General features: G+C 37.0%; 1 protein-coding gene across 1 annotated transcript; it reads left to right on the top strand.

Annotated features, from left to right (window-relative positions):
- Positions 1-781: 781 nt before the first annotated feature.
- On the top strand, positions 782-14,359 carry LOC144440965 (caspase-3-like). Its single transcript, XM_078130440.1, has 6 exons — positions 782-1,170; positions 1,856-2,038; positions 3,514-3,621; positions 5,474-5,679; positions 9,769-10,063; positions 11,636-14,359. Exons 1-6 carry the CDS (start codon positions 894-896, stop codon positions 11,839-11,841), a joined length of 1,275 nt encoding a protein of 424 aa, XP_077986566.1. The 5' UTR covers positions 782-893; the 3' UTR covers positions 11,842-14,359.
- The last annotated feature ends 1,067 nt before the right edge of the window (positions 14,360-15,426 follow it).

Raw genomic sequence — 15,426 nt, 5'->3', positions numbered from 1 at the left:
ATAAGGTCAGTAAGGTACAGTAAACAACAGTCTTACCACGACGTTGAAGTATTGATTTACGGCCACGTATATATACAAATTACTTTAGTGTATTTAATCAAATAGGTGGTATATTACCCAAACTTCCTGCATGGCTGTTTGTTTTCCGTTACAACAATACAACTCAAGAACATTTTTTACATCAGTCTCGTTGCTATGAAACCACGACGCTAACTTGTATAGACTTGCAATCACCATAGAATCGACTTTGAATAGTTTTATCGTTAAAACCCCTGCTGTTATTTTTTTTCAACCCAGGTTCCCTTTTCATATTTTTAGTTTCTTTTCTAAACACGAAATCTCTGGAGAATACTAATTATACATAATTATACATAATCCTCAAAAAAAAATTCTGGTTTGACGAAAAATAAAACAATATTCTCAAATAAATGAAAACTTATTTCAATTAAAATAATGTGAACATGCGGAATAAAAGTACATAACCGGTTAAAATTAGTTTGTAAGTACGAAAAATATAAAATACTACAGCTAAAATAAAATAATAATTTTGGCCTGAACGGCTTGCCATATTAACCCTCTTTAGAATGACATTAATGGTGTTTCATTAAAAATGTATATGTTTCACCAGAGCTTCACTTTGTTGAGAGTGTCTGACTTTGTTGGCGAGCCATATAAAAAATGTATATCATCAACATGCTACACACACAGTCACCGTGAGAGGGCGCTCTACTTTCGTAATTCCACGAATTGACAATTCAAGGTCATTTGAGGTTACCCACCATATACACAGACCACTTGTTCACTGGTTAGAGCCGGTTTTATTAGCGTTTTGTGAGAGAATCGCGGTCGATCGGTGAGTTGTACTTGTAGGAGTATTTATCGCTTGAGTGTTGATGACCATGCCAGAACATGTCAGTCATGCGAAGCTTAAAAACACGTTGGGGCTGGAGTTCACACCAGAGATGCTGGACGCCTTCAAAGTCAGGGCAAGAACTGAAGGCTTTCGAGAAGGGGAATTGGGACGGATGCCAACAATTGTGAGCGTCTTGGAAGCAATGGAACGTAAAGCCCTGATCGGCTGCGGGAATTATGGCTTGCTCAAAGAAATGTTACTAGACTGTGAGTTTGGTAACCTCATTAAGTTAGTGAAGACAGCTGAACGAGAACAAGGTACGGCGAATTCCCAATATGCTTGGGTTGAATTTGGGTGTGTATTACATAAGAACTAGTACTGGTCGAATACTATAGTACGATGTCTTTAGGCTATAGCTATACATATTGTCAGAATCAAGTCCCAACTCGTCTGTAAGAAGGACTGGAATTCGTGTGTACTAGAAGTATACACAAAATGATGTATTAGACTCATAAAAATTCAGTTGCGGGGTGGGGGTGGGGGGTTGAAGTATTTGCAAATTTACTTTCACTTTCGACATAACACAACAGATGCTTCGAATACTCTGTATGAGTCAACTCTGGTTGACCTTGCATTCTTTATACAAGTAGCTACAGAAGCACACCTTACTCCAATCTGATTAAAATATGGTGTGGTGAAAGCGGCTAGATGTCTTTATTCATTTCTATTTCCTCTGTGTTGTGACATTTGTTTTGTTCCGGGTAATCCCACGATCACCCGGAACAAAACAAACGACACAAAACGATAGAAATAAGAGGTAAATAAAGCCATCTAGCCGCTTTCACCACACCAGATTTTAATAACATTGAAATTCTTCAAGATGACCACTGCTTCAATGGAAACGAAAAAGAAAAAATATTTAGGAGACATTTTTTTTTATTCTTTCCAATATTGTGAAAGTCTTTTATCTTCTTTTTAAAAAAAATTGTTAATTTTTTAAAGGAATCTTCACTGAAGGAAGTGATCATGATATGTCAGCTGCCAAGCCAAGTTTATCAAGACAAGAACCAGTTGGAGCCTATTCCAGCCAGACTCTAGTAAAAGAAGTCGTGCCCTCATCACAAAACTCTACAGGCATGTTGACTACAGCTGCACAGCTACCAGTTAGGAGATATTCAGATAAAGGTATGATAGCTAGTTTACAGAATATTTATAAGTTGTATTTGATAAAGACATCATTGCGGTGTACATGTAGAGGGGAATGCCACTCCAGGAATTAAAAGGTATTTTCATAAACTTTGGGTTTTGGATATTAGTTCTTTCATGATTTCACATGACGTAATTTTTGCCTGGTTGCCAAAAACCACCAATTTGAAACTCTTTGTCACCTTGATTGTTCTTTCAGTGACACATCGTTGCTGTCTGCTAAGAGCTATGATATACATTGTATATCTTAACGCACTTTAGAACAATTGCTACAAACCTTTCTGTGAAATGTACCCAGAAATATTATATACACAACATACCTGTACCAACAGACATGTTACAGGTCTGTGAATACAGCTCTGGAATCTTACCAAGACACTGTGACAGAGCTTGTTTCACATACAACCAGTGACACATAAACACTTACAAGCAAAACTCATCACAGACAAGGAATGTAAATAAGTGAATTAGATTATAACGAAAATCATAAACCCTGAAACAAGATGTCACCTGGCTCAACAAAAATCTCATTAACATTGCTACATTTTATCGTCTGGCTAGACAAAAATCTTACCAACAGCGTTTTGTCAATCGTTTGGCATGACAAACATCTTTACCAATATTGTTACTGTTTCTTTGCGTGAGCTACTATTATATTTTAGGAGATCATTGCCAAATTTATTCGTCCCTGGTAAACCTAAGGTTGGCACCTTCTTTGATTTTTTTGAGACAATCAGTTGACTAAAACATTACAGAATCGAGCCATTAGCTAAGGAAGTGGGGTTTCTTATCTTTGTTATCACTGAAAGTGTTTGTTGGCAATTTTTACAAATGTGATAAAGCACTGTCAGTATTACATAACACATCAGGCAAAGCTATAACACATCAGGCAAAGCTAAGCTCAATGTCATATCAGTTGTACTGACCCATTATCAATGACATTGCAAATAGCTTTAGAGATGCAAACAATTTTTATGACAACCGACTTGCTGGCTCACTAAGTCGGGAAAGTCGCACTTGAACCGCTAATGGCAAATATCCGTCATGAATGTATTAATTGTAATTCAGTTCTTGTCATGCCAGACAATAACATGTGGAAATATTGATGAGATTTTTGTCTCGGAGAAGATTTACAAAATGAAAGAGATATTTTGTCTAGAACAAAAAACTGTAGTAATGTTAGTGAGACTTTTGTCAAGCCAGGCGACGTTTTGTTTCAGGGTTTAGGATTTTCATTTTAAAAACTCTTGGCACAGCATGATGGAAGTACAGAGATTTGTATTTCATTTCATGTTTTTATATGAACAGTTGTGAAATGTCAGGTGAACTTGAGATTTGGCATTTAAGAGGACATCATATCTGTTCATTATCATAATTATGCACATATTTGATCAATAATTAAAGTTTTGAATTTATTACTAAATTGTCAGTTTTCTGGGTTGTTTTCATTTCAGATGATGCAGGTGTGTCAGATGAGATGCTGGATTGGAAAACTCAGAATGCCTATAAACGAGGACAAGGTGTTGTTTTGATCATCAGAAACTTTACAGCAGATCGATGTGGTAAGTATTGTGCTCATTAAATCCTGTTATCATATATGTATAAAAAGTAAACTGTAGATAATGGGATCAAATTCTGTCTATCCATCCATCTGTCTGTCTGTCTGTCTGTCTGTCTGTCTGTCTGTCTGTCTGTCTCTGTCTGTCTGTCTGTCTGTCTGTCTGTCTATGTCTCTGTCTGTCTGTTTGTCTGTCTATCTATCTGTCTGTCTGTCTGTGTCTGTCTGTCTGTCTGTCTGTCTGTCTGTCTCTGTCTCTCTGTCTGTCTGTCTGTCTGTCTGTCTGTCTGTCTGTCTGTCTGTCTGTCTGTCTGTCTGTCTGTCTGTCTGTCTGAATTTGTTTGTTATGTTTGCTCACTTGCCAGCCTGCATGCATGCATGTGTGTTTATATGTATGAGCATGTGTGTGTGAGCCAAGACTGAGAGATATTGGGGTATTTGTGATGTCATGATGAGAGATTTTCCCATAAACCCTTGCAGGAAATCCCTAAAACAATATACAAACATGTGTCGCAAGTGCTTCAGGGCTTCTTTTAAAAAAGATTTCAAACCTGAATAAGTTACTAACTTAAGGTGTTATTTTGTCACTCATTATCATACGTAACTTAAGTTTATAGAGTAGTCAACTGACAAATTTGGTAAATGCAGATATACAGCTAAAATGGTGTTGGTTTTGTGTTTCACTTATGCAACATGGCATTTCTACACACCCTCAGACAACTTCTAATGCAAAAGAAACAATTACATAGGTGCCGTGCACAGCCGGGGTGCACAGTGGGGATGTAGAAGTAGTCAAGTTGAAATGTTGATTATCAGTTAGAAAATAAACTATTGTAGCCATTGAAATCAAGTCCATGTGCTATGTTTTCATTAGTAGCCTGTTTTTACTGCAGTGTGAAAGAATAGCAATGCTTATCAGTGTTCAATGTGATTGGGCAAAGGAGCCTGCTGTGTTTATTGTGTCTCTGTTATTGTTAGTCTAGAGTTGAAATATGTCTAGCTCTGTGTCAAAAACATAATGTCCACCAAGCATACATCATTTTAGCTGTAATATCCCATGAGTGAAACACCAAACCTATATCATTGTAGCTGTAATGTCCCATGAGTGAAACACCAAACCTACATCATTTTAGCTGTAGTCCCATGGGTGAAACACCAAACCTACATCATTTTAGCTTTAATGTCCCATGAGTGAAACACACAGCCTACATCATTTTAGCTGTAATATCCCATGAGTGAAACAGCAAGCCTACATCATTTTAGCTGTAATGTCCCATGAGTAAAACACCAAGCCTACATCATTTTAGCTGTAATGTCCAATGAGTGAAACACCTAGCCTACATCATTTTAGCTGTAATGTCCCATGAGTGAAACACCAAGCCTACATCATTTTAGCTGTAACGTCCAATGAGTGAAACATCAAGCCTACATCATTTTAGCTGTAATGTCCCATGAGTGAAACACCAAGCCTACATCATTTTAGCTGTAATGTCCAATGAGTAAAACACCTAGCCTACATCATTTTAGCTGTAATGTCCAATGAGTGAAACATCAAGCCTACATCATTTTAGCTGTAATGTCCAATGAGTGAAACACTATGCCTACATCATTTTAGCTGTAATGTCCCATGAGTGAAACACCAAGCCTACATCATTTTAGCTGTAACGTCCAATGAGTGAAACATCAAGCCTACATCATTTTAGCTGTAACGTCCAATGAGTGAAACATCAAGCCTACATCATTTTAGCTGTAATGACCCATGAGTGAAACACCAAGCTTACATCATTTTAGCTGTAAGACTAATGACTGAACTTTTCTTTTAATTCTATTATTTATCCATTTCATACTACATGTAGGTTCTGATTTAGACGAACAAAATATCAGAGACATTTTTGGACCACATGGTCTGAAGTATCTGATACTGAAGCCAGCTCACGATGTCACAAAACAACAACTCTTAGATAAACTGGAAAGAACCAAATCTTATATCATCGAAAAAAAGGAGAATGAAGATATTGAGTTAACGAGTTTGATTGTATTTATCAGTAGTCATGGTGATAAGGTAAATCATAAAATGTACATTATTAGATTGTAACTTAAAACCAGTACATTGCAAGCATGGTTAGAACCAATGATGCAGAATGTATGGACTTTGTTGCACATTGATTTTTCAAGTAGGAAACCATGATAAACTTGTATTATAAATCCAAAATCCAAAATAGATATCCACTTCTCATTCAGTTTATGTATATTGAAGGTACACACCAACGTTATAGTATTAGATAAGTAATCATAGTATAATGTATTTAATAGAAACCATTTAGACTCTCTCACAGTCCTCCAAGCTTCCGGGTCTTCGCCTAACACATCAACAAAATGTTAGCCCTAAGTGATCGATGAGGGCGCACAGTACAGGGATACTGGGATACTAGTATATGACTATGTACAATTATGCAGTAGATACATACAAAACAACCGAAGTTTTAGCTATTTATGCGAAGCTTCGAGGACTGTGAGAGAGTCTATGTATTAGCATATGCTCCTAAAAATGCTTGTAAACTTAATTAATGTGTCAATCTGTGTGGTGAAAAGATAGGAGAAATCCGACGGTTGGATTGCTGTGGTGAAAACTAAATTTTCACTTGGAATTTATGTTCACTGTTTTCATTAACGTTGGTGTGGTTGTCTGCGAAAATAAAATCCTTTGAAAATGCTTTTTGTTCATAAGTATAACTTCCTGAAATCAGTGAAAATTGGTTCTCAGAAATAGACAATTTCGTTTTTCTGTGAAAATTAAACCCCTTGCAAATAATTTCAAATGTTTTTCCTGCCTTTATCTTTGTATTATCATGTAAGGGGCGACGTCAAAAGATCGATGTTTACAAAAAAACTTAATTGCTTTAGTTTGGGGGTGGGGGGGTTTTGGCCAAATTAATTTCTCAACCGTCAAAAACGATTTAACGTCATACTTAGCAAATTTAGTACGATTTCAAGGCTGCTTTTACCTATAAGGGCGGCCCTTTTTATTTTTCTGTTTCTCATCTCCCGACCGACCCTAATTTCCAGCTCCGACATCAGAAAAAAACAACGTTTTTTTTATTTCCGACCGACTCGACCCTTGAGTTCAACACAGCAAGACTGTAAGGTTCGAATGAACATCAAACGTTCCTCATGGCGTCTTAGACCAGTGTATGTTCTGCCGAGGCCACGACCTTGCAACATTGGCCCCCTAAAATTACAAATGACGCAAAAATTTTCCCACCTTGCGCCGCTTTGGCACATTCATTTTACGGCAAACATCAAAATTATCTAAGTCCAGGGCCAGGCCCTGACGTCAATCCCACAAGAAGTATACTGACTCCGTGAGGGAAAATTTTGTTGTCACTCATATAAGATACAGTGACAACGCACAGTTCCATTGGTAACATAAAAAATGACACAAAAAGATCAACTTTGATAAATTTAATCTACAAATTGAAACATTAGAGGGAGTAGATGAGACGTCGAAATGGACGTCTCTCGTCACATGTTTTGTCTACCATCACTGTCGTGACCTCTGACGTACTCACTGACGTGTACGAAACACTGAACTTGCTACCGGAAATCGGAACATCTATCTGCCACAGCTCAGAAGCCTTAGTAAACCAAATTTATGGGACAGGTTGTGATTTTCATTTGTTGATGGGTTAGATTAATGGAAACAAAATGAGTACATGTGTATTTTGATTCCGAAAAAGCTGTGTTAGACTGTTAGGGGATCATGTTGCATGATGTTGACAGTGACACATATGTGAATGTTGGGCACTGACTGAATCAATGCATGATAACTGGCATGGCCATATAGACGGCCGATGCATGTGCGCCCAGTCAGACATGAAGAATGAACTTGTTGTGCAAATCAGAAAATAATTACAGTGGTATTTACAAAGCATCCTAACTTTGACGTTGATAGTTTTAGTTCACGATTTCTGAGTTTCAAGGACACCTAATGTCAGCTTTCCGTATCAAGTTTACAGTATGTAACTAATGCTGTCATTTGATATCACAGGACCAAATCATGATACACAGCCAGTAACGGTAATTAATAAAAAAAAAAATTATTTCAAAGTTTGTTTGACTGTATTATTTGTAAGTTTTTCGTTCACATTTGGAACTTTTTAAAGTCAGGGATTTTTTTTCTTCAAAATGTTGGTTTTTCTTAACCTCAGTCATGAATTTGAAGAGGGAATGATATTAAAACACAGCAGTGTACTAACAGTTCTACAAATGAAACAAGTGGTTACAAGATTAGGATTTCTCAAAGTTTTTATTCAATCATATGTTCCCTGTGACTTATTTTGAAGTTGTTCTTTGTCCTTGTCTGAAAAAAGGGCATTATAAATTTGAGCACTGCTATTCATTGATATTCAGATTAAAAATTGTGACTACCTGGCTGTCCAATCTTTCAAAACAATATATAATATACTCTGTAGAAATGACTTAAAAATACATAATCTTAATTGCCTTCTTTTTCTAAGGTGTAATGTGTAGTCCACAATTTTCAAAAAACAGCTTACTGGGAACTGTTATTGTGAATGGAATTTTTTTATGTTCTTATATAGGTAATAGTCTATGTGTAATGGAATATCTAAGACCACAGTATCTCTATAGTGGTCTGAGATAATATATATGAATATTTCATAGGCAATAATAATTGACCCCACTCCCTGTCAAATGACCCCACTTTTTGCAACCAAGGGGCCCGGTGCTTTGTCCCCACTTGTTGGAAACCTTGGCAGAACACTGCCGTCTACCCACACCCCCACCCCCTTTGTTACGTCGGAGCAGCATGTGTCTTTCGTGGCTGAATCTGTTGAGGTTTGATGAGGAACAGGGCTCGAAATTAATGCCGCCGTGTGGTACATTTTGCTGCAATGTAATAATAGCTCAGAATATTTCTATCATTTTCAAAATTATGCTTAAAATTGGTAAAAGTCATACTGCATTCCTCAAAAAGTTACATACTAAAGTTCAAATTAGCGATGTCAATGCCACTTTAATTAATAAGGACGAAGTGTAATAGTACTTCTGATAAAATCATACAATAGTTCCTGGCTACAGATATACACCCATCAGGATGATAAGTATTCATCTTCTTACAAAGTTATTCTACGGACTTGTCAACCTTGCTAAAATGAAGGAAAGAGACCTGTAACAAGGAATTCAATAAAGAGAAGAGAAAAGAAGGACAGAGAATAGAACTGAAAAAATACAGATTTTTTTTCCTTGCCCCCTTTTTTTATTTCGCTTGCCCGCCCCGCCTGACTATTCCACTGGAGATGAGAAACAAAAAAAAGGTACACTCGGTCCGATTTATCAGCGGTACACGGTTAAAATGGCTTTCTGTTTTTATTTATAATTCAGTAGTATATTGTTACGTTGTTTGAAAGTGAAAGTATACAGTATGAGTCTGAAACGATTTTCAATTTTAGGTCAGTTAAGTTAGATGGGGGGGTGGGGGGGTCTGGGACCTAACTTAAGCAATTAAGTTAGATATATTATATTGAACTTTTGATGTTGCCCCTAAGCATAAAATGTTTGATTTCACTGCGTGTCTTCATTTACAACAAAGTCAGGTTTTTGAAGGCATGTGTGCATGTAGGAAGGGGAATACAAATGCTTAGTCCTAAAAAAAATTTGGTTCCGGTTAACCTACCCAACCTAGTTTTTTTACTGTCGACCCTAGACTAAATTTTATTTTTTTTACATATTTGAGAAAAAATAAAATAAAATTTGCGAAAATTGTGAAGTCTCACGAGAAATAGTGGATACGAAAACTGACATCAACTTAAAAAGACAATATAAAACTGTTCTTCCAATCTGTATTGGCTGTACATCTGATGGGAAGAATCCAATATAACAGAGACCATATGGAAAACAACGGAAAACATATTAACTACCTGAACTAGATAATCACAAATGAAAAAAAACGAAAAAAAAAACAATGAAAAAAAAACAATGAATAAATAAATAAATACAAAATCTACATATTCTAAAGTTGAGAATGATTGGAACCACACAATTTTTTTAGGCCTTAATAGTATTTGGCAGTATGGAATTAAAAAAAATTGTATTTTCATAAAATGATATATTTTTTTTTATTGTTTTACAGGATGGAATAAAGACAAACGATAATGAAATCGTAACATTTGATGAAATTACGTCAGAGTTTAACGGTCAGAATATGCCAATGATGGTTAAGAAACCCAAGGTATTTCTGTTTCAAGCATGTCGTGGAACACAGTATGGCCGTGGTGTGTGTGTTGATGAAGATGATTACAATCCGTCAGAAGCAACCGATCCACCAGACACCAATCAGGGTGGCAGAACTGAACTACTACCATCACTTCGGTTGAAGTCCACACCCATCAATGCTGATATGTTGTTAGCACATGCAACCAGTGATGGTAAGTGTTCACAATTTGTTTAGGGAAAGAGAGGTGCTCTAATCACAGGGGCTTGGAATTGGCCATGATATAGGGAAAGAGAGGTGTTATAGCCACAGGGGCTTGGAATTGGCTATGATATAGGGAAAGAGAGGTGCTGTAACCACAGGGGCTTGGAATTTGTACATATAGGGAAAGATAGATGCTCTAACCACAGGGGCTTGGAATTGGCCATGATATAGGGAAAGAGAGGTGTTATAGCCACAGGGGCTTGGAATTGGCTATGATATAGGGAAAGAGAGGTGCTGTAACCACAGGAGCTTGGAATTGGGCACTGTAGGGAAAGATAGATGCTCTAACCACAAGGGCTTGGAATTGGGCATATAGGTAAAGATAGGTGCTGTAACCACAGGGTAAGGAAACCTAAATTAGCATTATTTATATTGTTTAAATCTTGCACTAGTTGTAACTGGGGTATTATTTTTTTGATCAGACAACTAACAATATATTGACATTGTATATGTCTATGAATGGTCGTTTTATGTGTAGTGCTGCTCAGAAATGTTACCCACAGGGATTCAATGCTGTTCGGGGGGGGGGGGGGGGGCTACGATATTACGAGTAAGTTACTATATCTACCGTACTAGTATTAAAAAAACATTTCAGTTACATTTTTATTGAAAACATATTTGCATCAAAATGAGTCTGATCAGCATATCTTATCATAAATCATCAATTTTCTTTTTTGCAGATAGATAATCTTCCTATAAACTAGCTCAAAAATTTTGAAATTATTTTCAGTGTAAATTGTTCCACAACAGTATAATTTCTGATATAGTCTAGTTCCTATACAGTATCATTACTATTTACACCGCCATTCACAGTATAGTCCATGACATTCACAAACCATTAGCGGTCCAAGTGCAACAAACCCGCGGGCTTGCCTGGCGAAAACGGGTGTCATAAAAGTTGTTTGCATCTCTAAAGCTGTTTGTAGCGTTACTTATAATAGCCTAATAAATTGATAACAACTGATATAAGACGGAGATAAGGTTTGCCTCAATTGCAGTCCATGCAGACGGCCGAATAGAGGTTTTTACAGCTGTTTACTTGTGTTATGTAAGAGCCCATCATCACATGTGTAAATATTGGTACTCTTTGATAACAAGTCCACTTGCTTGGCTAATGGCTTGTCCCAGTAATGCAAAGTCATTACTCTAGAAGTCCTGAGATACATGAGACGCAATTTAAAATTCATCCACAGCCACCCACAAAATCAATAACATGATGTCTTTGTTAATTAATCACAATATCACAGTCAGTTCCTCGTAAAGTTAGTGTTTATAGGGGCAGTTACGTAATGTCCAAATGTAGTATATTTATCAGCTCAGGATGCTACTTATACACTGTTTACATCAATATAACAGTTGCGGTTCACTGTTTGGATGAACAACTTTTTGTGCTGATTGAGGGACTTTGACCAGACATGGTTTAGTTAGAAACCACATTGGCACCCAGACTATTTCTGATATAACGTGTACCGGTAGTTGGGATTTATTATGCGAATTTCTCTTCTTTTTTTAATTCCTACAGGAACTAAAGCCTGGAGAAATGAAGAGGAAGGGTCCTGGTTCATTAAAGATCTGTGTGCCACTATCAAAGAATGGCATGATAAGTGGCATCTACTTGAAATATTAACCAAAGTCAATGGATCGGTGGCAGAAAGAATATGCTCTGAGAAAAGAGCCAAGCAGATGCCACAACAGGTTTCTACACTGACAAAAAATTTCTACTTGTAGATGTCTGGTCAGTTAATGATCTTTTATGGATGAGAGAAATGCAAGAAATACTTGCCTGTATAAAAAAGTCATTAATGATTTAATGACAGACTTTTTGAGTGTAGTGGTATTAATTAAGCTTTTGGATAGATTAATCCACAGTAATCCTCACACATGCATGCCCTGGGTCCCACGCTATGAAAACCTACCCAGTAACTTGTCACGTAAGTGCAGTAAGGTCGTATCTGCTATGCAATTGTATAGGCAGATACGACCTTGCTGCACAGATGCGACGAACTAGAGATGCTAAAACAAAACTGGGAGCAGAAATCATGATTTGTGAAAGACTTTTACCCTCCAATACAAGTGAAAGCTGGCTGCATGCAAATATATGTTAACAGTATTGTTGGGTGGGGCGCCCTCACACATTGGTCAACCCCTTTCATGTAGAGCAGGCCATTGGGGGTGGAGTAACATGATGTATCTTATCTATGGTCATAGTCTAGGTAATGTGGTATGGGTATGAACTATGATCGAGTGTGCTAATTTTAAATCATGTTTGCCAGCAGACAAAAAGCACTTCAAACTTGAAATGCATGTAGGAGGACCACTGAATATTACAGGAGATTTCGTCTTGCCTTGCAAGCAAATGCTATTAAACAATGTATCAAGATGAGTGAGCCTGATCACAAGGTTTCATATTGAGATAGACACAATAAAGATAACACACATATCTCTGCTCTGTATTTTGTTACATTTGTATACATTTTTGTTATTATTAACAAAATACAGGGCAGACTCTGTAAGGGATGGTTGTGTGTTATTTTTATTGTGTCTACAGGGCAGACCCTGTGTACGGAATGTTTGTGTGTTATCTTTATTGTGTCTACAGGGCAGACCCTGTGTACGGAATGTTTGTGTGTTAACTTTATTGTGTCTACAGAGCAGACTCTGTGTAAGGGATGTTTGTATGTAATCTTTATTGTGGCTATATCAACATAAAACCTGGTGGCCAGGCTCAGTGATCTTGATACATTTGTGTAATAGTATTTACAAGCTAAGACGTAATTTCCTGCAAATATACCCTTTAATGACAATGGTTTAAGTCCAAAGTGTTATCATGGTAATAAAATAAAGAGTACTGAAACATAAAGATACAATTCAACATAGTCTAATATATCATATTGCAAAACCTGAGAGACAAGAACACTTATGCTCTTTTACGTGGCATTTGGTAGTAAATTATTTTTTATGACATCTAGCTGAGTAGGAATGTCATCTAGTATATAAGGGTGGCCCTACTTTTTTATTGGTGGGTCTGTTTTTTTTTAAAAAGAAGTAAAAAAATCAACTTTTTCATGTTTCTCTGCCTCTCCTTTTCCTCCTCCCTATCTTCTTTTTGTTGGATTTCTGGTAACCATCCCTTTCCTAGCTTCTCCTTGACTTCCTGGTAACCATCCCTTTCCTAGCTTCTCCTTGGCTTCCCGGTAACCATCCCTTTCCTAGCTTCTCCTTGGCTTCATGGTAACCATCCCTTTCCTAGCTTCTCCTTGGCTTCCTGGTAACCATCCCTTTCCTAGCTTCTCCTTGGCTTCATGGTAACCATCCCTTTCCTAGTTTCTCCTTGGCTTCATGGTAACCATCCCTTTCCTAGTTTCTCCTTGGCTTCATGGTAACCATCCCTTTCCTAGTTTCTCCTTGGCTTCATGGTATATAACCATCCCTTTCCTAGCATCTCCTTGGCTTCCTGGTAACCATCCCTTTCCTAGTTTCTCCTTGGCTTCATGGTATATAACCATCCCTTTCCTAGCTTCTCCTTGGCTTCCTGGTAACCATCCCTTTCCTAGCTTCTCCTTGGCTTACTTGAATAACTTCCTTCATGAAAGAAATGTTCTGTTTATGAACAAGTTTCCTTGTTGTCACAACGATGACTGTAGATGACTTTGACAGTTGCTTAATCTTGCCAGAGATGGCGCTGTTCCATAAAATATTATGGGCGGGCACAAAAGAAAAACATTTTTCTTTAGTTTGATGTTGGCGATGAAAATTTGGATCTGCCTGGTAATGAGAAACAGAAATAAATATAGGGTCACCCTTAATGTGTTGTAAACTGACCTTTCACCTCTAATATGTAGTTGATGTTTAAAATCATGGAATGAATGAAATATATAGATATGGAGAAATGAATTAATAACTCCTACTTTTTAACTAAATATCTATTTGTTAGCTGTGGGAATATTTTATGTGTAACATATGGTACCCTTCTTTGACTGTGCTTTTTAACTCAATTTGGTAAATTTGAAATGTAAATATTTTGATGTCAACATTCTGTTGATATTGTGTCCATAGATTTATATATTTTTATCCAATATCCCCATGTCGTCCAAGAACATACTAAATAGACATTGAAAATGTCAAAAAGCAAATAGACAATCCATGCACAATGTATAACAAAGATACATGTACATAGAACATATATGGTATATACATGCATGCATACACACACACACACACACACATACATACACATGCATACATCCATCCATCCATCCATCCATACATACATACATACATACATACATGTGCCATACATACATACATACATACATACTTACAAATGTATGTGTGAGTGTGTACATAAGTATGCATGTACGTACGTATGTACGTACGTACGTACATACGTACGTACATGCATACTTATGTACACACTCACTCACTCACACACACACACACACACACACACACACACACACACACACACACACACACACACACATCCAATCAAATTCCATACGTCCATGATAAAACAATCTCTACAGCAGGGTTTTAGGTAGTATGGCCACCATTTCCAAAATTTGGCCAGATATATATACTTCTCTATTATAAACTGATCTATTTCCAACTACTATTGTTTAGATCTTCCACATACAAACAATGACACTATTACATTAATGCCCTTACAGTATACTTGAACTCTGTCTACAGTATTATATTGTAACCTATTATGGCTTGTATCTTGATAGAAATATTGCAATAAAATGTATTTAGGAATAATACAAGCAGACTTGTATGTTTATTTTGTTCAGTGTGTTTATTATGACGTAGATGCAATCCTATACCTGTCGTCATAAAGGATTATAACAAACAAGTCCATGATGCTGTGAGTGTAAGTGTAAAATGTTTAGGGTATTTGTATGAGTGCTTGCTATGTTGCTTACAGTGTTCTCTGTGGCACTACTTTCATGAGTGTAGCGACTGTGAAAGTGCATCAGGAATCCTTGCAAGCACGAGTTCAAATACCCCTGAGTAACCACACTGGAACTCACACGGCATGGTGTTCTGTTATTATTACATATGTTTCATGATGGTTTTCCCCCAATTAGCTGTTTAAGTGCTACAAACCCGACTTGGTGAGCCAGCAAGTCGGGTATAATAAATATTGTCTATTGTGAAACCCCACTTGTTGGTTAATGGCTTCATCCTCTAACGTATCTGAAAGAGCAAATTTCCATAAAAATGCCACTCTGTGATCATGCATATTTTCGTGTGAAACGAATGATGACGGTTTCATGTGCGTATCATTTGCATGCAGGCATACAATAATGT

Source organism: Glandiceps talaboti, chromosome 10, assembly GCF_964340395.1.
Source record: "Glandiceps talaboti chromosome 10, keGlaTala1.1, whole genome shotgun sequence".
In the NCBI taxonomy this organism is placed as follows: domain Eukaryota; kingdom Metazoa; phylum Hemichordata; class Enteropneusta; family Spengelidae; genus Glandiceps; species Glandiceps talaboti.
Note: the sequence above shows the minus strand (reverse complement) of the source record. Positions and strands in the feature narration are given on the sequence as shown.